The 20,655-nt window shown below is 50.9% G+C and overlaps 1 protein-coding gene across 1 annotated transcript in view; it reads left to right on the top strand.

Annotated features, from left to right (window-relative positions):
- LOC148518778 (cytochrome P450 2C5-like) overlaps positions 1-20,655 on the top strand; it is a 66,345-nt gene that overhangs the window by 34,120 nt on the left and 11,570 nt on the right. Inside the window, exons 7-8 of the mRNA XM_088477110.1 lie at positions 12,667-12,851; positions 19,109-19,250. Coding sequence (XP_088333236.1) covers positions 12,667-12,851; positions 19,109-19,250 — 327 coding nt within the window. The remainder of the gene's footprint in view (positions 1-12,666; positions 12,852-19,108; positions 19,251-20,655) is intronic.

Consider the following 20,655-nt stretch of genomic DNA (forward strand, 5'->3'; position numbering starts at 1 on the left):
TAGCTATAAACTGTGTATACTCAGTACTGTTTTACAGAGTGATATGTACACCATCAGTGCCAGGGGCGTCTTCAGAGAGGAGGGGGCCCATGTGCACTCCTCGTGCGGGGCCCCCTCCTTTCCCCCTGGTGGCCAGCAGCCGATTGATGCGGCTGGCCAGCCACCAGAGCATTAGTAGACTCCGGGCACTAGAGTGTGCCCGGAGTCTACTACGCATGCGCAGAACACCAGAAAATTGGCCACGGTGGCCATTTTTTTGGTGTTCTAAGCGGCGCTGACAGCCGCCATGGGACCACGGACAGGTAAGTTTCAAATAAAATGAGTGCAGGGTGTGCAGTGCAGGGCCCCCTGGACCTGAGGGCCTGTGTACCCCGCCCACACTGCACCCATTATAGATATGCCACTGATCAGTGCTCACCTCTGTGTTATAACTATAAACTGTGTATACTGAGTACTATTATACATAGCAGAGTGTTTTTCTACTTCAGGGTCCATAGGGTATCCACAGGATACCTTGGGGTATAGGTGTGATGTCAGTCATCGGGCACCATAGAGTTAAGCTTTCAGCCTCCCAGGATGCACTAGGGTCCCCCTCCTATACCCCACCCCCGAGCCAAGGCACCTCTGTTTAGTTTGGTGCCCGGCCGGAGTTGGGTGCACCTGTTGGAGTGGGGGCTAAGAAGAGCCCCTGAAGTTTTCTGCATGCAGCTGTGGCTGCACATCTGGATGTACAGCATGGACAGTCAGTCCTGACGTCCATGCTGTCTTCCCTACACCCCCGCCGGTACCAGAACGCCGGTGTTACGTTCTGGGTTATTTGTGGACCCGGGGTGGTAGCAGGAGCGATCACAGAAGCAGATTTGTAAATAAAACTAGGATTTTTAATAAGTGCTCGAGTGGACATATAATGTGGCAGTAAATAAAAGTCCAGGAAAATATAAATGTGCACAAGAGTTCTGTGGTGGGAGCAAAAGGGTTAATGTCCAGGTAGAAACAATTAGAGCAGTCCAGGTGTGCAGGTAGTGAAACTGAAAATAAACAAGCCAGGTTTGCAGATAGTGAAACTGAAAATAAACAAGCCAGGTTTTCAGATAGTGAACTGAAGTGCAGGATGTCAGCAGGCTCAGGCACTCAGGTATGGGCAAGGGTGATGGAGGTAGCGGGGTAGTCCAGTGGGAACTAGGAGCTGACAGGCAGACTGGCAGACAGCGGATTCACAGGAACAGGAAAGCACAGAGAACTCCCTCTCAGCTAGGCTGAGATACACGTTGCACTGGCAAAGAAGGAAGGCACTGACCCTTCCTAAATACCCCATGCCGTGCTGTTACTGGCTGGAGGGAACATGTGACTCACCAGGATTGGCCAGCCGCATCACATGGCCAGAAGGCAAGATGGCAGCGCCCATGCCAAACGGAATGGAGACGCCGCCAGGCCTTACCAGCGCAGAGTGACAACAGGCCCGCACAACAACGCGTGCAGCCAAAGCCCCCCGCCAGACACCAGCTCCGCCATCAGACAGCCCGCGCCACAATGACCTCACAGGTAACACTCGCCTAGCGCCATGCTGAAATACCCTGGCCGTGACAGTACCCCCGCCTTTTGGGGTGGCCTCAGGACACTCACCAGGCTTCTCCGGATGGGCAGAATGGAATCTCCTGATGAGCGTGGACATCACGAGCATCGGTCCAGCAACGTTCCTCTGGACCGTAACCTTTCCAGTCCAGCAAATACTGTAGATGACCTCTGCGTAGACGAGAGTCCAAGATCTGGGCGACCTCAAACTCAACTCCTCTCTCCGTCTGGACTCGAGGAGAAGCAGGTAGAGCACTATGGAATTTATTCAGGACCAGGGGCTTCAATAAGGAAATATGGAAGGAATTAGGGATTTTTAGGTATGGGGGTAACTGTAGACGATAGGCCACTGGATTAATGACTTCTGTTATGGAGAAGGGACCGATGAAGCGTGGTGCAAATTTCATAGAAGGAACCCTCAGACGAATATTCCGGGTGGATAACCAGACCTGGCTTCCAACTTGCATGCGTGGAACTATTCTACGCTTCTTATCGGCCTGGGTCTTATAGCGAGAGGATGCCTTCAACAAATCAGACCGTACTTGAGTCCAGATGGCAGCAAAATTCCGCACCATGTCCTCCACGGCCGGAACATCGAAAACAGGCAGGCTTCGGAATTCGGGAACACGAGGATGAAGGCCATATACAACCTGAAATGGCGTTTGGTTAGTTGACGAGTGGTAGGAAGCATTATGTGCAAACTCAGCCCACGGCAGCAAGGCAGCCCAATTGTCCTGGGAAGATGACATAAAAATTCTTAAGAAAGTCTCTAGATCTTGATTAACTCTCTCGGTGGAGCCGTTGCTTTGCGGATGGTAGGCCGTGGAAAAGTTTAACTTCACTTGAAGAACAGAACACAAAGCCCTCCAGAATTTTGCAGTAAACTGCACACCACGGTCAGAGACAATTTCAGCAGGAAGGCCGTGTAGACGAAATATGTGTTGGACAAACAACTGTGCCAGGTCAGGGGCAGAAGGTAACTTCTTCAACGGTATATAGTGGACCATCTTAGAAAATCGGTCTATTACAACCCAGATAGTGTTGAAACCTTGAGAGACTGGCAGGTCTGTGACGAAATCCATGGAGAGATGCGTCCATGGACGTGATGGAGTAGGTAATGGAAGCAATTCCCCAGCTGGAGCTTGTCGTGATGATTTATGCTGGGCACAGGAGGAGCAGGAAGAGATAAACTCCATTATGTCTGTCTTCATAGAAGGCCACCAATAGTGTCTTTTCAGGAACTCCAAGGTCTTCCGAGTGCCTGAGTGCCCTGCGAAGCGAGAGGAATGTGCCCAAGTGAGAAGCTGCTTCCTTAATTCCGGGGCCACAAATGATTTTCCCGTAGGAGGCTGAAGTTGTAATGCGGCGAAAACTCTTGATTCCAAGACAGGGGTATTGCTTTGATTTTCAGATTGATCATCACAGAGGAGAGATCTCGATAGGGCATCAGCCTTCTGATTAAGTGCTCCAGACCGAAAGGTCAGGGTGAACTGAAACCTGGCAAAGAATATTGCCCAGCGGGCCAAACGAGGACTCACACATTGGAGGTTTTTGAGAAATAGGAGATTTCTATGGTCCGTAAATACAGTAAATGGAAACTTGGCGCCTTCTAGCAAATATCTCCATTCTTTCAACGCCAACTTTACAGCTAGTAGTTCTTGCTCACCTATGGCGTAATTCCTTTCGGCAGGAGAGAATTTTTTAGAAAAGAACCCACACGGATGGACTCGGTTGTCCTCATAACGTTGAGACAAGACTGCTCCCACAGCTTCAGATGATGCATCTACTTCCAACAAAAAAGGCCTGTCCAGATCTGGTTGTCGAAGGACTGGTGCTGAGATGAAGGCCTGTTTTAGAAGATGAAAGGCAGACTCTGCCTCAGGTGACCATTGGGCAGGATTAGCACCTTTGCGGGTCAAGGCTGTAATGGGAGCCAGCAGTGTAGAAAATCCCTTAATGAAGCGTCTATAATAATTGGCGAAGCCCAACAATCTCTGGATGGCCTTCAGTGTCTGAGGTCGGGTCCAATCCAGAATTGCTTGTACCTTCTTGGGGTCCATTTCTAAACTGGAGCCAGATATTACATAGCCGAGAAAAGGTACACTGGGCACTCCAAAGACGCACTTCTCCAGTTTGCAGTAAAGGTGGTTTTCTCTCAAACGGGTCAGGACCTCCTTAACATGTTCTTGATGTTTAGCCACAGAGGGTGAAAAAATCAGTATGTCATCCAGATAGACAACAACCGAAACATATAACAGATCCTGGAAAATCTCATTAACGAAACTTTGAAAGACAGCAGGGGCGTTACATAATCCAAAAGGCATTACCAAATACTCGAAATGTCCATCTCTGGTATTAAAAGCGGTCTTCCATTCATCGCCAGCTCGGATACGAATGAGGTTGTAAGCCCCTCTTAGATCTAATTTAGAAAAAATGACAGAGCCCTTGACCCTATCAAACAACTCAGTAATCAGGGGAAGAGGGTATAAATTTTTTACAGTAATGTCATTAAGGCCACGATAATCGATACATGGTCTTAGACCACCGTCCATCTTGCCAACGAAGAAAAACCCAGCTCCGGCAGGTGAAGTAGAGGGGCGGATGAACCCCTTTGCCAGGTTGTCCCGGATGTACTCGGTCATGGCTTGAGTCTCAGGCAAGGACAGCGGATAGGTACGACCACGAGGTGGCATCTTATCAGGTATCAATTCAATTGGACAGTCCCACTCCCTATGAGGGGGTAAGATATTTGCTTGTTGTTCAGAAAAAACGTCGGCAAACATCTGATATTCCTTGGGAATGGCAGAAGAAACTAATGAAACTGTCTTTCTCACAGGTCGAATCTTTGGAAGACAGGATTTCTGACAGTCCATACCCCATGACAGAATCTGCATAGAACTCCAATCAATCCTGGGATTATGTTTACGTAACCAGGGTAGACCAAGAACAATTTCTTGAGAGGCCTCTGATATCACCAGGAATTTTAAGGACTCAGAATGAAGTGCCCCAATTCGGACCAATACAGGTTGAGTCTCTTTGGTGACTATCCCGTTAGTCAGAGGGCGTCCGTCTATCAAGGTCAGAGAGATAGCATGGTTGAGAGTCAAACAAGGTATCTGAAATTTATCAATGAAACTAGACGTTATGAAATTTCCGGCTGCTCCTGAGTCGATTAGAGCAGTAGCAAAGACAGGTTTGGGTTTAAGATCCAAGGCTAGGGTAATCGTGAAATCTTTAATTTTTGGAGACGGGTTCATAACTCCTAACTTGATGTCTCCAGGGTCAGTTAGGATTTGGCATTTCCCGGTTTACGGGGACAGGAGATCAGCAGGTGACCAGACTCTCCGCAGTACAGACAGAGGTTCTTTTGCATTCTTCTCTGCCGTTCTTCTTTGGAGAGGTGTGTATGATTCACCTGCATAGGCTCCTCTTCAGTGGGAGAAGGAATGGGACGGGTAGAAATGGAGGGGGTAAATGATCTTTGCCGGTCAGTTCTGTTTTTTTCAGCCTGACGTTCCCTGAAGCGTAGGTCAACTTTGATACACAATGAAATCATGTCGTTCAGATTAGTAGGAAGCTCTCGAGTGACTAGATCATCCTTTAGTCGGTCTGACAACCCATGCCAGAAGGCCGAGGTGAGGGCTTCCTCTTTCCATTTGAGCTCTGATGCTAAAATTTGAAATTTCACGGCATATTGACTGACAGGACGGACCCCTTGCCTCAGTGTCATGATGTTTGATGATGCTGATACAGTACGCCCAGGTTCATCGAAAATCCTCCTGAAGGATGACACAAAGCCTGCGTAATTATCCAGCAGTGGATCTGAGCGCTCCCAGAGTGGGGAAGCCCATTCCAAGGCCTGGCCGGATAACAGAGAGACTATATAAGCCACTTTAGTTCTTGCAGTTGGAAAGTTGTCAGGCTGCAGGGTAAAATGTATGTCACACTGATTTAGGAATCCTCGGCAGAGTTTAGGATTGCCGTCAAATTTATTTGGTAAAGGAAGATGTAATCGGGAAGATCATCTGCCTCCTGTATTCCCAGACGCTGATGCGGATGTAGTTGCTGGTATTTCAGGGGTAGAAAAGGAAGTTTGCAAACTATCCTGTCGCTTGGACATCTCTTGCAGAAATTTAGCCATCTGATGCTGCATGTTTTCCAGATTTTCTAATCGACCAGAAATGCACCTGAACAAATCCACTCCTGACTCCTGATCCGTGGCCGGCTCCATGGGGCCAGTGCAAACTGTTACGTTCTGGGTTATTTGTGGACCCGGGGTGGTAGCAGGAGCGATCACAGAAGCAGATTTGTAAATAAAACTAGGATTTTTAATAAGTGCTCGAGTGGACATATAATGTGGCAGTAAATAAAAGTCCAGGAAAATATAAATGTGCACAAGAGTTCTGTGGTGGGAGCAAAAGGGTTAATGTCCAGGTAGAAACAATTAGAGCAGTCCTGGTGTGCAGGTAGTGAAACTGAAAATAAACAAGCCAGGTTTGCAGATAGTGAAACTGAAAATAAACAAGCCAGGTTTTCAGATAGTGAACTGAAGTGTAGGATGTCAGCAGGCTCAGGCACTCAGGTATGGGCAAGGGTGATGGAGGTAGCGGAGTAGTCCAGTGGGAACTAGAAGCTGACAGGCAGACTGGCAGACAGCGGATTCACAGGAACAGGAAAGCACAGAGAACTCCCTCTCAGCTAGGCTGAGATACACGTTGCACTGGCAAAGAAGGAAGGCACTGACCCTTCCTAAATACCCCATGCCGTGCTGTTACTGGCTGGAGGGAACATGTGACTCACCAGGATTGGCCAGCCGCATCACATGGCCAGAAGGCAAGATGGCAGCGCCCATGCCAAACGGAATGGAGACGCCGCCAGGCCTTACCAGCGCAGAGTGACAACAGGCCCGCACAACAACGCGTGCAGCCAAAGCCCCCCGCCAGACACCAGCTCCGCCACCAGACAGCCCGCGCCACAATGACCTCACAGGTAACACTCGCCTAGCGCCATGCTGAAATACCCTGGCTGTGACAGCCGGTACCAATCCGGGGATGCTGGTGAGCATCTGGGGTCACAGCTAGCGGTGATCCCAGATGTTCCGGACCATGGCCGGAATCAAGGGGGACAGCAGGGTAAGCAGCGGGGTCCCGCAGTGGGTCCCCGCTGTTACATAGTCCAGAGTCCCCAGGCAGGGGGCTCCATGGGGACTGGCTGCAGCGTGGAGCCAGGTATATAACCTGTGCTTCCACTACCCCCCTGGGACAGTGGACCGCAGCAGAGCGGTAGCGCTGCGGCGTCCTGGGGGTTAAATGCATGCCAGGGGAGCGCGCCTTCCCTGTCTCACAGCCGGCGCCTCCCCCGCTGCACACAGCCCTCTCTGCAACACGCCGACTGGCCCTGTGGCAGCGCTCCTCCCCCAGGCCAGCCTCCTCTCTGCTCCTCGGCGGCCATCTTCCAGAACGCATGGTGAATGCTGCTGGTAGTCTGGACGGAGGCATTGTGGTCTGGGTCCCCCCGCATACCTCTCCTCCGCTGTGGTCAGGTCTGTGTATGCAGCGCTGTTCCTACCAGACTCTGTGTCTGTGTAGTTGATTTATCAGCGCTGGTTAGTGCAGGAATTGAGTTTCTTTGCATTGTATGTGACTGTGCTAGCGCTGCTGCCTGTACTTTCCATTTCTGACTGTCAGCTTTATTACTGTCCCTGTTCTTTCTGCTAAAGCCTTTGCGGTGCGGTGCTGCAGGGTGGTCTCTCACCTTTTTAAAAACAATTGGTGAGAGGGGTCACATACTTTGTACCATCATGTCTGTAAGTGACTTTCCTCTCCGGCTACAGTGTACTACGTGTAAAGTACCTTTAGCGGAGGGGGAGGGTAGCGCGGAGGGCCTCTGCCGGAAGTGTTTGTCAATGGCGTGGCCTATTACGGTTACAGCACCGGTACAGGAGCCGCCCAGGGCTTGTTTCGCTCAGGCGCTTACAACCTTAGTGGGCCAGTTAGCTCCGCAGCCTGCGTTTACGCAGATGGGTTTGTCCCAGCAATCAGTGGTGTCGTCACCCATGCAGGGTTTCCCAAGACAATTGGTGGTACCCCGCAGTCTCCCTATTTCCCCTCTCCCGGTTTCTCAGGAGCCGGCGTGGGTTAACTCCCTGACGAGTTCTGTACAGCACTTGTCGGATGTGTTGCGGGGGGAGGCTGTGATGCGGCCACATAAACGGCCGGTGGCATCTCTGTCGGCTCCTTATGAGGATGACGAAGGGACGTCTGATGATGGGGAGATTCTGGATCCTTACGATCAGGAACCTCTCCATACTAAGGACGCAGACGCTAGGTCCAAGGTGTATATTCCTGGACTTATTCGGGCAGTCCGCACAGCCTTGGTGATTGAGGACGAAGTTCCCCCAGCGGCTAAATCCAAGTATACCTTTTTTAAGGATGTGAAGGGTGACGCCACAGTCTTTCCTCTTTCGGGTCAGTTGGTGGACCATTTAGAGGAGGCGTGGAAACAGCCTGGCAAGCGATACCAGCTGCAGAGGCGCCTGGCGGTGGCTTATCCGTTCGCGGATAATTATTTTGCTAAGTGGGAATCCCCTCCACAGGTGGATTCTCATGTGACACGTCTTGTCCGTAGTGCCACATTACCAATGCCATCCATGTCCTCCCTTAAGGATGCTACAGACCGCAAGGTGGAGATCTGCCTGAAGTCCGCTTATTCCCTTGCGGGGGGGGCAGCGCGGCCGGCTATGGCCATTTGCTGGGTTGCCAGAGCTATGGAGCGCTGGGCTGATTCGTTGGAGGCATCCTTCGATTCCGACTGTCCGGCTGAACAGGCGGAGTTGATTGGTAATCTCCGTGATTCGGCCACTTATATCAATGAGGCGGCCTTAGACATTAGTACCCTGGTGTCTCGAATTTCTTCAGCAGCGGTGGCTGCTTTTTTAGCTCCTTGTGGGTGCGATCCTGGAAGGCGGACGCTGATTCCAAAAAGGGTTTGGAGGCGTTGCCCTTTAACGGAGAAGTTCTATTCGGTCCAGATCTGGACAAGATTGTGGCCACGCTGGCGACAGCCAAATCGGCATGTCTCCCGTCTGCCGCTGTTCCTTCTGGTTCAGGACCATCGTCCTTTCGGTCTTATAGGGCCCAGGGCAGGCCCAAACCACAGTCTTTTCCCCAACAGGCTGGTCCCAAGAAATCGGCCAAGCCCCGGAAGCAGGCATGGAGTACCAGACGTCCGGCCCCTAAGCCAGATGACAAGCCTGCGGCCTGACGGTCCGGACCTCCCTTTGGGGGATCCCAAAGTGGGAGGCTGCCTGCTGCAGTTCACCCAGTGTTGGTCGGTCACCACGACAGACACTTGGGTTCTCGAGGTGGTCTCCCACGGGTACGCCCTCTCTTTCCGGCACAGACCCCCGGCTCGATTTTTCACCATGGGTCTACCATCAGACCGGAACAAGGCCACGGAGCTGCGGAAGGTCTTGCACACTATGCTCCAGGCTGGAATATAGTGCCTGTTCCATTCTCCCAGAGCGGTCAGGGTTTCTATTCCAATCTCTTTTTGGTGCAGAAACCCAATGGGTCGTATTGTCCGATTCTCAACCTCAAAGCTCTCAACAAGTCTTTGTGGGTGCCGAAGTTTCGGATGGAGACCCTACGGTCCATCATTCTGGCGCTGGAACCTGGGGACTACATGGTGTCATTGGACATACAGGACACTTACCTGCATGTCCCTATTCTTTTGCGCCATCAACAGTTCCTCAGGTTTGCAATCCACAGCGACCACTTTCAGTTTCGGGCGTTGCCTTTTGGCCTGGCGACAGCACCGCGTGTGTTCACCAAGGTGATGGCGGTCATGGCGGCTTCTCTGTGGCTGCAGGGAGTCCGCATGTTGCCGTACTTGGACGACCTTTTATTAGTGGCAGGATCTCCGGAGCTCCTTCTGTGCCACTTGGACCTGACCATTGCGCTACTGCAATGGCACCTCAGAGCCTTATTGGACTCGGGACAGCAAAGGATCTTTGTGACGGGGGAAAAGATCTCTGCTTTACAGTCGAGGGTGCGCAGTTGTCTGCACAGCTGCCGGGTGTCTCTACACTCGGCGATGAGGTTACTGGGCTCCATGGTGTCAGTGTTCGACATGGTGGAATATGCCCAGTTTCACTCCAGACCTCTGCAGTACCTGATCCTGTCCAAGTGGAACGGGCTGCCTCAGTCTCTAAAGTCCCCGACGATAGTGCTCACCCCAGAGGTTCGCCTGTCCCTTGCCTGGTGGTTGCAGATGACCCATCTCAGCAAGGGACGTCCGTTCTGGGTACCAAATTGGGTCCTGTTGACAATGGACGCCAGTCTTCGGGGCTGGGGAGCAGTTTCGGGTCCACACTTGTTCCAGGGCAGGTGGACTCCGACAGAAGCGGAACTTCCAATAAATATCTTGGAACTCCGTGCGGTCTTCAATGCTCTCCAGCAGGCACATCGGGTTCTCCAGGGTCGCCCAGTGCAGGTCCAGTTGGACAACGCTACCACCGTGGCCTACATAAACCGGCAAGGAGGAACCCGAAGTCGGGCGGCTCTCGTAGAGGTGTCTCGGATCCTGGTATGGGCGGAGCGCAATCTTCCAGCCATATCAGCTGTCTTCATCCCGGGAGTGCTAAATTGGGAGGCGGACTTTCTCAGTCACCGGGACGTTCATCCGGGCGAATGGTCCCTGCACCCGGACGTTTTTCAACTGCTGTTGGACAAGTGGGGTCTTCCAGAGATCGACCTCATGGAGTCCCGGCACAACAACAAGTTGCCGGTGTACGGGTCTCGCACAAGAGACGAAGAGGCGTCTCTGGTGGATGCTCTGTCCGTCCGGTGGACGTTCCGGTTCGCTTACCTGTTTCCTCTGGTTTCCCTTCTTCCACGGGTAATCCGGAAATTCAAACAGGAAGGAGGGACACTCCTGTTGATAGCTCCCGCGTGGCCCAGATGGCACTGGTTCTCGGACCTTCAGGGTCTGTCCATGGACAGTCCTCTGCGGTTGCCGCTACAACCGGACCTTCTGTCGCAGGGTCCTGACTCGGCTGTCTTTGATGGCATGGCTGTTGAGACAGCCATGTTGAGGTCCAGGGGGTTTTCCATCTCTGTAGTGCGTACCATGTTACGAGCTCGGAAACCGTCTTCCGCGAGGATATACCATTGCGTGTGGCATACGTTCTTCCAGTGGTGTCGACCGAGAGGTTATGCACCGCGGGAGTTTCGTCTGTCTCGGATGCTCGCCTTCCTACAAGCGGGACTAGATCATGGGCTTCGCCTTGCTTCTTTGAAGGTACAGGTTTCGGCCCTGTCTGTCTGGTTTCACCGTAGGATTGCTACAATCCCGGATGTGCGCACCTTTATGCAAGGTGTTCTCCGCATTCAGCCGCCCTTTGTTCCACCTGTGGTGCCTTGGGATTTGGCTGTGGTCCTGAGGGCTCTCCAGGGACCGCCGTTTGAACCACTGGGCTCAGTGGATCTTAAATGGCTAACAGCTAAGACTGTTTTCCTTCTGGCCATTGCTTCGGCCAGACGTGTTTCTGATTTAGGGGCTCTTTCTTGTAGACCCCCTTTCTTGATTTTTCATGGGAACAGGGCATTGCTCCGCACTCAGCCTGAATTTCTTCCCAAAGTTGTTTCCCAGTTTCATGTTAACGAGGAAATAGTTGTCCCGGCCTTTAACTCACCTGGCTTTTCAGTGAGTGAGGCCACTTTGGATGTTGTGCGGGCCTTAAGGACTTATGTTGACCACACTTCTTTGTTTAGGAAGTCGGACGCCTTGTTTGTCCTCTATGGCTTCCGTAAAAAGGGTTGGCCTGCTTCAAAGCAAACTTTGGCAGCCTGGATCCATATGGCTATTTCTGAAGCTTATCTTCATGAAGGTCTGCCGGTTCCTCCTTCTTTGAAGGCTCATTCCACTAGGTCTGTGGGTCCTTCTTGGGCAGCTCAATGTGGTGCCTCTGCAGTCCAGATCTGCAAGGCTGCTACGTGGTCCTCTGTCCATACCTTCGTGAGGTATTACAGGTTTGACACCTTCACCTCTCAGGATGCTTCCTTCGGGTGGCGGGTTCTCCTTTCAGCACAGGAGCGTCCCCACCCTTAAAGGATACTGCTTTGGGACATCCCCAAGGTATCCTGTGGATACCCTATGGACCATGAGGTAGAAAATATGAGATATGGTAAGAACATACCTTTGTTATCTCTATTTCTACGAAGTCCATAGGGTTCCACAGGACTCCCGCCCTGTCGCACCTGTGCTGCAGATGGGCTTTGTTCTGGTCACCAGTTTTTCCATCTCCCTCTGGTGAGAGTGTGATTCTTGTGTGTATCCAGATCTTCTTTCTCTCTCTTCCTTCTCCTCCTCCGGCCTATGGCTTGGTAACTAACTGAGGTGCCTTGGCTCGGGGGCGGGGTATAGGAGGGGGACCCTAGTGCATCCTGGGAGGCTGAAAGTTTAACTCTATGGTGCCCGAGGACTGACGTCACACCTATACCCCAAGGTATCCTGTGGAACCCTATGGACTTCGTAGAAATAGAGATAACAAAGGTAAGTTCTTACCATATCTCATATTATCATCAGTGATCATCTCAGTGAGAATAATTATATATATACAATGAAAAGAAGGAAGACAGGACAGAAATGAAGGCAGATATAGAAATAAATGGGAAGAGAGGGTATAAGAACAGTGAAAACAGGCAGAGGGGCAGAGAGAAGGAGATGAGAAAAGACAGAGAGAAGAAATAGAAGTATAAGTTACATAAAGTAAAGTTTTCCTGTCACTAGCACAGCACCTGCTCACACAGCCGACCAGAGACATTTCTATGAAATGGCTGCCAAGCAGCAACTCTGAAATAGCACTGAAAAACCTACACTCTGCCAATCCTATAGGCTAACCAAACCTAACCCCACCCCTGCCCAATCCTATAGGCTAACCAAACCTAACTCCACCCCACAACACTATCTCACTAAACAACTAGCTCTTTCTTGTCCAGAGGCAGACACAGGCTCGGGTGTTTAATTAACTCCATCCTACTTCCCTCCAATAACATTGCCCTTCGTATAACTTCCAGTTTCTTTATTGTTTAGGGAAGATCCAGGAGGAGATAGACCAGGTAATTGGTGATAGGTGCCCATCAGCAGAAGACAGAATCAGGATGCCTTATACTGAATCTGTAATCAATGAAATCCAGCGATTCAGTGATATTATCCCCACTGGACTGCCCCACCGCACAACACAGGACACCTCAGTCCGAGGCTTTATTATCCCCAAGGTAAATACTTTGTATCTCTGTGCCTGATGATGATATAAATTATACTGTACTTGCCTTCTCTCCAGAATGTAGGGTAGGCTCTCTGGTGACCCTCCTGGAGAGTGCACACCCTGGCCACCCACCCACTTCTCTCGGCTTTGCACTGAATCACAGCATTGTACCCTGTCCTCCCACTTCATAATGCTGGTAATCGCGTCAGGAGGCAGCCAGAAAGTCGCCAACTATGATATAATCTACAGCATTATGGGCCTGATTCACAGATGTACGAAATGCCGATTCTTACGCAGATCGAGCGATTGTTTGCCATTGCCCATGCATATCAGCCTTACAGTACACGTGCAGCGATTGTTCTGTGATTACGCCCACACAGATAATCCATTTGCAAAGTGAGTGACAGGTAGTTGGGGGAGGTAAGGGGGGGTGGCTAGGCAAACGCAGACGTGTCTGATCAGTTAAGTGCCATTTAATGGGCGTGCATAAATTAGCCATTGCAATCTGCTACACATCATGAGAGCCCTCTGCATGACATGAGTGATGCAGTGTTTGCTGCTAGTAAGACCTGTCACCTATGCTGCATGGCTGCCCATTCTGTGTCGATGTTCAGGGGCAAACGCAGGATTCTCAGGGAGGGGTTTCCATTATATATGTCTACACACACACACATATAGAATTTGGTGCATGCAGGGCCGGCCCGAGCCTGATATTGTTGGTAAGTGAAGATACATTTTGGCGCCCCCTAGCTGAATTTGCACACTCTGAAGGTGCGTGCACCCGACAAATAAAAGGGGTGTGGTCTCATGGGAAAAGCCATAATCACGAGTGCCAATCATGCTGGGTACATGCCCAGTGCTCTTGGAGCTGCTTGGCATGCTCCCAGTCCTTTTCTCCAGTGAATAGATGCTGCATGCATGCACATGTAATCTATTCACCATTTTTCCCCCCATCTCAAACACTTTGTCGCCAAAATAGGGATGGTTGGGAGGCATGCTAAAGGAAAGGTCTCAAAAGAAAGTGGCATGGTCACACAATAGTATTCCTAATTCAAACTACACCACACAGTAGCACAATCTTATTCACATTACACCGCACAGTGCCCCTGATTCACATTACACCACATAGTAGTATCTCTTATTTATGTTCTGACACACAGTAGTACCCCTTTTACACAATGCCTGCACTAGTGCCCCTTTTACACAATGCCAACATTAGTGCCCCTTATACACAATGCCAACAGTAGTAGTGCCCCTTATACACAATGCCCACAGTATTAGTGCCCCTAATACAATGCCTACAGCAGTAGTGGCACTTATACATAATGCCCACAGCAGTGGTACGCCTTCTGCAGTGCCGTCAGTAGTGGTGCCCCTTCTGCAATGCCCCCATTAGTAGTCGCCCCAGTAGTAATGCCCCCTGTAGTAGTGCCCTCAAAAGTAATGCTCCCAGTAATAGTGCCCCCAAAAGTAATGCTCCCTGTAATAGTGCCCCCAAAAGTAATGCTCCCTGTAATAGTGCCCCAAGTAGTAATGCCCCTGTGATAGTGCCCCAGTAGTAATGCCTCCAGTAAAATTGCCCCAGTAGTAATGCCCCCTGTAAAATTGCCTCCAGTAGTAATGCCCCCTGTAAATGTGCCCCTGTAATATTTCTCCCAGTAGTAATGCCCCCAGTAGTAGTGCCCCTGTGATAATGCCCCCAGTAGTAATGCCCTCAGTAGCCCCTGTAATAGTGCCCCCAGTAGCCCCTGTAATAGTGCCCACAGTAGCCCCTGTAGTAGTGCCCCCAGTAGGCCCTGTAGTAGTGCCCCCAGTAGCCCCTGTAATAGTGCCCCCAGAAGCCCCTGTAGTAGTGCCCCCAGCAGCCCCTGTAGTAGTGCCTCCAGCAGCCCCTGTAATAGTGCCCCCAGCAGCCCCTGTAATAGTGCCCCCAGCAGCCCCTGTAGTAGTACCCCCAGCAGCCCCTGTTGTAGTGCCCCCAGCAGCCCCTGTAGTAGTGCCCCCAGCAGCCCCTGTTGTAGTGCCCCCAGCAGCCCCTGTTGTAGTGCCCCCAGCAGCCCCTGTTGTAGTGCCCCCAGCAGTCCCTGTACTAGTGCCCCCAGCATCCCCTGTTGTAGTGCCCCCAGCATCCCCTGTTGTAGTGCCCCCAGCAGCCCCTGCTGTAGTGCCCCCAGGATCTCCTGTAGTAGTGCCCCCAGCAGCCCCTGAAGTAGTGCCCCCAGCAGCCCCTGTAGTAGTGCCCCCAGTAGCCCCTGTAGTATTGCCCCCAGCAACCCCTGTAGTAGTACCCCCAGCAGCCCCTGTAGCAGTACCCCCAGCAGCCCCTGTAGTAGTACCCCCAGTTGCCCCTGTAGTAGTGCCTCCAGCAGCCCCTGTAGTAGTACCCCCAGCAGCCCCTGTAGTAGTACCCCCAGTAGTCCCTGTAGTAGTGCCCCCAGTAACCCCTGTAGTAGTACCCCTAGTAGCCCCTGTAGTAGTGCCTCCAGCAGCCCCTGTAGTAGTACCCCCAGCAGCCCCTGTAGTAGTACCCCCAGTAGTCCCTGTAGTAGTGCCCCCAGTAACCCCTGTAGTAGTGCCCCCAGTAGCCCCTGTAGTAGTGCCCCCAGCAACCCCTGTAGTAGTACCCCAGCAGCCCCTGTAGCAGTACCCCCAGCAGCCCCTGTAGTAGTACCCCCAGTTGCCCCTGTAGTAGTGCCTCCAGCACCTCCTGTAGTAGTACCCCCAGCAGCCCCTGTAGTAGTACCCCCAGTAGTCCCTGTAGTAGTGCCCCCAGTAACCCCTGTAGTAGTACCCCTAGTAGCCCCTGTAGTAGTGTCCCTGGTAATAGAGCTGAGCAAGGCAAACAAAAAAAAAGTTTACTTACCTAAAGCCCCGATCCTGTGTCCGCTGCCGTCCGCTGCTCCTTGTTACTATGGGAGAGACGCATGACTTCTCTCACATAGTGCTGGTGGAGGAAGCCTAGCCGGTGCTCAGTAGTGAGCTCCGACTGCCGCTGTGGGGAGCGCCCGATGGTAAAATCTCAGCGGGTGCCCGGGAAATGGAGACTCCCTGCGACGGCTGCGGGAGGGAGTGTGTCACGGAGGGAGGTGGGAAGGAGTGTGGCACGGGGGAACGACGGGACAGGAAGGAGTGTGGCGGCGGGAGGAGGGTTCCTGTAATATTGGCCGCGCTGGGGATTGAGTGCCCTCTGCTGGCTGGTGCCCTACGCACATGCGTAGTCAGCGTAACTGGTGGGCCGGCCCTAGGTGCACGTGACAGAGGCCCCCAGTAGTAGACCTCCCCATGTAGTGCCCCTTATATAGTGCCCCCAGTAGAAGTCCCCCCTATGCAGTGCCCCTTATATACTACCCCCAGTAGTAGTCATCCCTATGTAGTGCCACTTATATAGTGCCCCCAGAAGTAGTCTCCCCTATACAGTGCCCTAAGTGGTGGTCCCCCTATGCAGTGCCCCTTATATAGTGCCCCCCCAGCAGTGCCAGTGCCGTCAGTAGTGGTGCCCCATATGCAGTGCCCCCAGTAGTGCCCCTTATATAGTGCCCCAGTAGTGCCCCCCCAGCAGTGCCAGAGCCCCCAGAAGTGGTCCCCCCTATGCAGTGCCACTTATATTGTGCCCCCAGTAGTAGTCCACCCTATGCAGTGCCCCTTATTTAGTGCCCCCAGTAGTGCCCCTTAATGCCACCCAGCAGTGCCAGTGCTACCAGTAATGCCTCCCCCCATCAGTGCCAGTGCCCCCAGTAGTGCCTTCCCCCAGCAGTGCCAGTGCCCCCAGAAGAGGTTCCTTGCAGTGCCCCCAATATAGTGCCCTCCAGTAGTGCCTTCACCCAGCAGTGCCGCTTACATATACAATGAAAAGTACACAAACAAAAACATAAAAATAAAGTTAGTGGTAATGGTTAGCAGTAGTGGTTCCCCCTTGCAGTGCCCCCAATATAGTGCCCTCCAGTAGTGCCTTCACCCAGCAGTGCCGCTTACATATACAATGAAAAGTACACAAACAAAAAAATAAAAATAAAAACACTTACCTGAAACCCAACTCCCGTGCCCGCCGCCGTCCGTGAGCCGGAAGGTGAAGCCCGGCTCCGGCAGTGCCTCCCTCTGTCTAGCTCCCTCTGGGAGGGCTGAGAGCATGGTGCCCAGCCCGTCCACTGCCGATTCAGCTGTCAACACTTCCTCATCAGGTGGTATGAAAGCCACCTGACGCAGAAGCGCTGACATCTGAATATCTTCCCAGGGATGGTGCAGAGATGGAGACAAGGCTGTCTCCATCTCTGCAAAAAAAAATATTGGTTGGTCAGGGGGGGGGTTCTGGGTACTTAGAAACCCCCCCTTTGTGCGCTAGTGTCGATATTACCAATGTTTAGGCTGTTGTGCATTGTCAGACACATATATGAGAAGGCATCAGCTGACATCCCTATGCTCGTGTAAGCTAATTATGCGGTCCGTGCGAAATCGCAGCTGCAGTCGCATTAGCATACATCTCTGAATCAGGCCCTATGTTTGTATCACACCACACTGATCTAATCTTCTAGAATGGTAACACACTTAGGAAAATGGTGCCTCATGCCACAGTCAGAGCCTTAACTAGACTTTTTTTTGCCATGTGCCAGAGAGAGCATTGGTGCCCCCCCTCATTTTATAAATAGGGACACAAGAGAGTGCACCTGAAAAAGGGCCATGGACTCATGGCAAAATGGGATCATTTCTGGATACTAATAGCTTAGCATCCAGTATCCTTGCGCTTCACTTAAAGAGGAGTAGAGTAATAGGTGGGTAGTAAAGAATTTCCCCTTTATGCAGCTAGTTCATCTACTAGTACCATCTGGTCTACAAAAGCACACACTAACAAATGATTGAACTGCGCTTGTAAGGAATGTATACATAATAAAAAGCTTGTTGCAATATGGTAGCACCTGTCTGAATAATGTACCAAGGACACAGTGTTGGACTGGAGCATGAGGGGCCCACCGGGGTAATCAGTGGAAAGGGCCCATGCTTAAGGGGTGAGGTCATCCACCAGAGGGGGTGTGGCCTGCCACCACAGATGCTTGGCTAACTATTAGGCAAAACTTGATGTAGTTTCTATAGAAGTGAACCAAGCCCCCTTGTTAATCAGTGGTCCTGCTCCATCAGGTAACTGACTGTCTAATAGTGTAACAATTTATAATTTGGGGTCTGAAACCTGACTCCTAGAGGAGGGGGTGGGCCGACAGGTAGTGGGATTTCCCCTATACCCCTGTGGGCCAGTCCAACCCTGCAAGGACAAGGCTTCTCTTAAAAAAAATTCCACAATTTATTACATTCAATACATAAACTCTTTAACTTGACTCACAACACTAAAAACATATATTACACACAAGCTGTAGGGCCCAGTTGATATGCTGATCAAAAACTAATGTTTACTATATATGTTTCACACTGGAATATATGAGAGAATGTCCAAAATCCACAGTCATTTGTTTAGTTCTTAGTGGATAAATATCTCTCCACCAGAGATTTGTGCACTGTAAGTGCTTGCACAGCTCGTATCAAAGTGTCCTTTGATACGGGCTGTGCAAATATTTCAGTCTTAGTTGCCACAGATGGTAATAGTATATGGCTGTTAATCCTCTGCGGCTGTAGCTCCGGAATAATACCACAGTCCTGTACCGGCACACTGATGTGTAGTAGGTCCGTACTTCAGGGAGACCAGGGTGCAGATGATGCAGCGGCCACTTGCTAGCGCCTGGTCAATACCTCCGTGGCTGTACGTTTGTCCGGTCTGCAGGACTCACTTCAATAGCCAAAGGTGCAAAGTTACGGGCTTGGGTATTTCCTCTATTCCAGCAATAGTAACCCTTTCGTTGACTAGTTTCGCTCCACGTTGTGAACTTTTTCAAGACAATGGGGAAGGGCCAGGGAAGAGATAGGGGAGGCCAGGAGGTGCTGGGGATAAAAGAAGAGGAAGCTACAAGTGAGAATGATAATAATCAGGAAAATTGACAGGCCCAAACAACGCCCCTGCCCTGCGGTGCCCTGTGCCATGGCACTGGTCACACTACCCTAGTTACGGCCCTGACCTCTGTGATATTATTAGTTCTTTATACATATATGTTTCATTCTCATTGTTTCTACCTCCATTCTGTGCAGGTTAAACTTTATAACATGAAAGATACTATTATAGAAGAACGTTAGAATGAGTGATATTAATATTTGGGTAAGATTAATATTTGGAATCTATGTTTCATTCAAGCAGATGTTCTAATATCCTTCCCTTCCATTACATATCAGGGCACGGACGTGCTCCCCTTGCTGACAACTGTACTAAAGGATCCTAAATACTATCCCCAACCTGATGTGTTCTCCCCAGGACGGTTCTTGGATGATCAGGGGGGTATAAAGAAGAGCCTGGCTCTGCTGCCTTTCTCTGCAGGTACTGTGCATTTTGTGTACCAATCAATCAGATGCTGGGGTAATTGTCCAACATTACCTCAGTGATAAGGTGATAAATAATTACTGTACATATAATATATATGCAGAGTTCCATTTCTTGTCGAGGGTGCCACTCTATTCTTCATCTCTGAAAGAGTGCCACTGACCCTAATGGACACACCCTTAGGAATTATGTTTATTGGAATGGATAGGAAGAGTTTTAGGGTAAGGGAACATACTAAGAAACTGAGAATATTCTAATAAACATGAATTTTAAATAAATATATAGGGGCCAGTTTATCATCACTAATTGACCAATTACACATGCTGAAACATTAGTATCCCCATGCTTTATGTAATGTCCCTTTTGTTATCAGGGGCCCGATATGAATGAGTTCTGGGTTGCGAAGAGGGATCAGATTCCTCTGCCGCCTCTGCCCAGTGTGACCTTTGGAGGTGTGAATGCGTGGCCAGAGGTGGAGCATGCACAGAAAGCCAGTACAGTCTGGTAAGTAACACTGCAACTGAAGTTGCAGTGTTAGGAAATCATGGGAACTGCTGCTTTTTGGAGCAGATGTCACCGCACCTTAGCAATACTGGATGGCTCCGGTAATTATGTATCCACCAAAACAACTCTTGGCTAGGTAGAGACTTCATTATAGGAGGCTGCATGGCCACAGATGATCAATAGGACCCATAGGGTTTAGAGGGAGAGTTCTATTCACATTAAATAAATAATTACTCAAAATATGAGTTTCAGTATAATTATATAAGTAAAACAAATAATGGGCCTGATTCAGACCCACTCGCGAGCGGCTGTCTGCTCGCAAATGGGTCGATGTTATGCACTGAGCATGCGCACGACGGAGGGAGCTCCGTCGTGCGCATGCGCCAGACGCGACGAGCGAAGGAAAGTCCTTCGCTCGTTGTGTCCGATCAAAGGGGGCGTGCTGTCAATGTTGATTGACAGCACGCCCCCTTTGGTGGGCGTGCCGGGGGCGTGCCTCCCTGACGGGGGCGTTCCCACGGGAACGCCTCCCGTCAGAAGCCGGCCCACTGACATCACTAGTGATGTCAGTGGGAGTGATTTTGGCTCTGATAGAGCCAAAATCACTCCGGAGCTTGCGGTTGAAAACCTCAACCGCAGGCTCCGGCTCGCAATTTCGATGGTCGCGATGGTCTCGACCATCGCGGCCATCAAAAAGCACGCTCGTATAGCCTGTGGGTGGTGACCCACAGCTATACGAGCGTCCAGGAGGACGCTCCATGAAAATGGAGCCCGGCCCTCATTCAGAGCGTGCGCTCTGCTCAGAGCGTACGGCTCTGAATGAGGGCCAATGTCTGTTCCTAATCTATGTAGAAGACTATGGAGTATATTTATCAAGTAACTTTTAACTGAAGATTTT

The sequence above is a fragment of the Taudactylus pleione genome, unplaced genomic scaffold, assembly GCF_031769625.1.
Source record: "Taudactylus pleione unplaced genomic scaffold, aTauple2 ptg000199l, whole genome shotgun sequence".
Taxonomy (NCBI): Eukaryota; Metazoa; Chordata; class Amphibia; order Anura; family Myobatrachidae; genus Taudactylus; species Taudactylus pleione.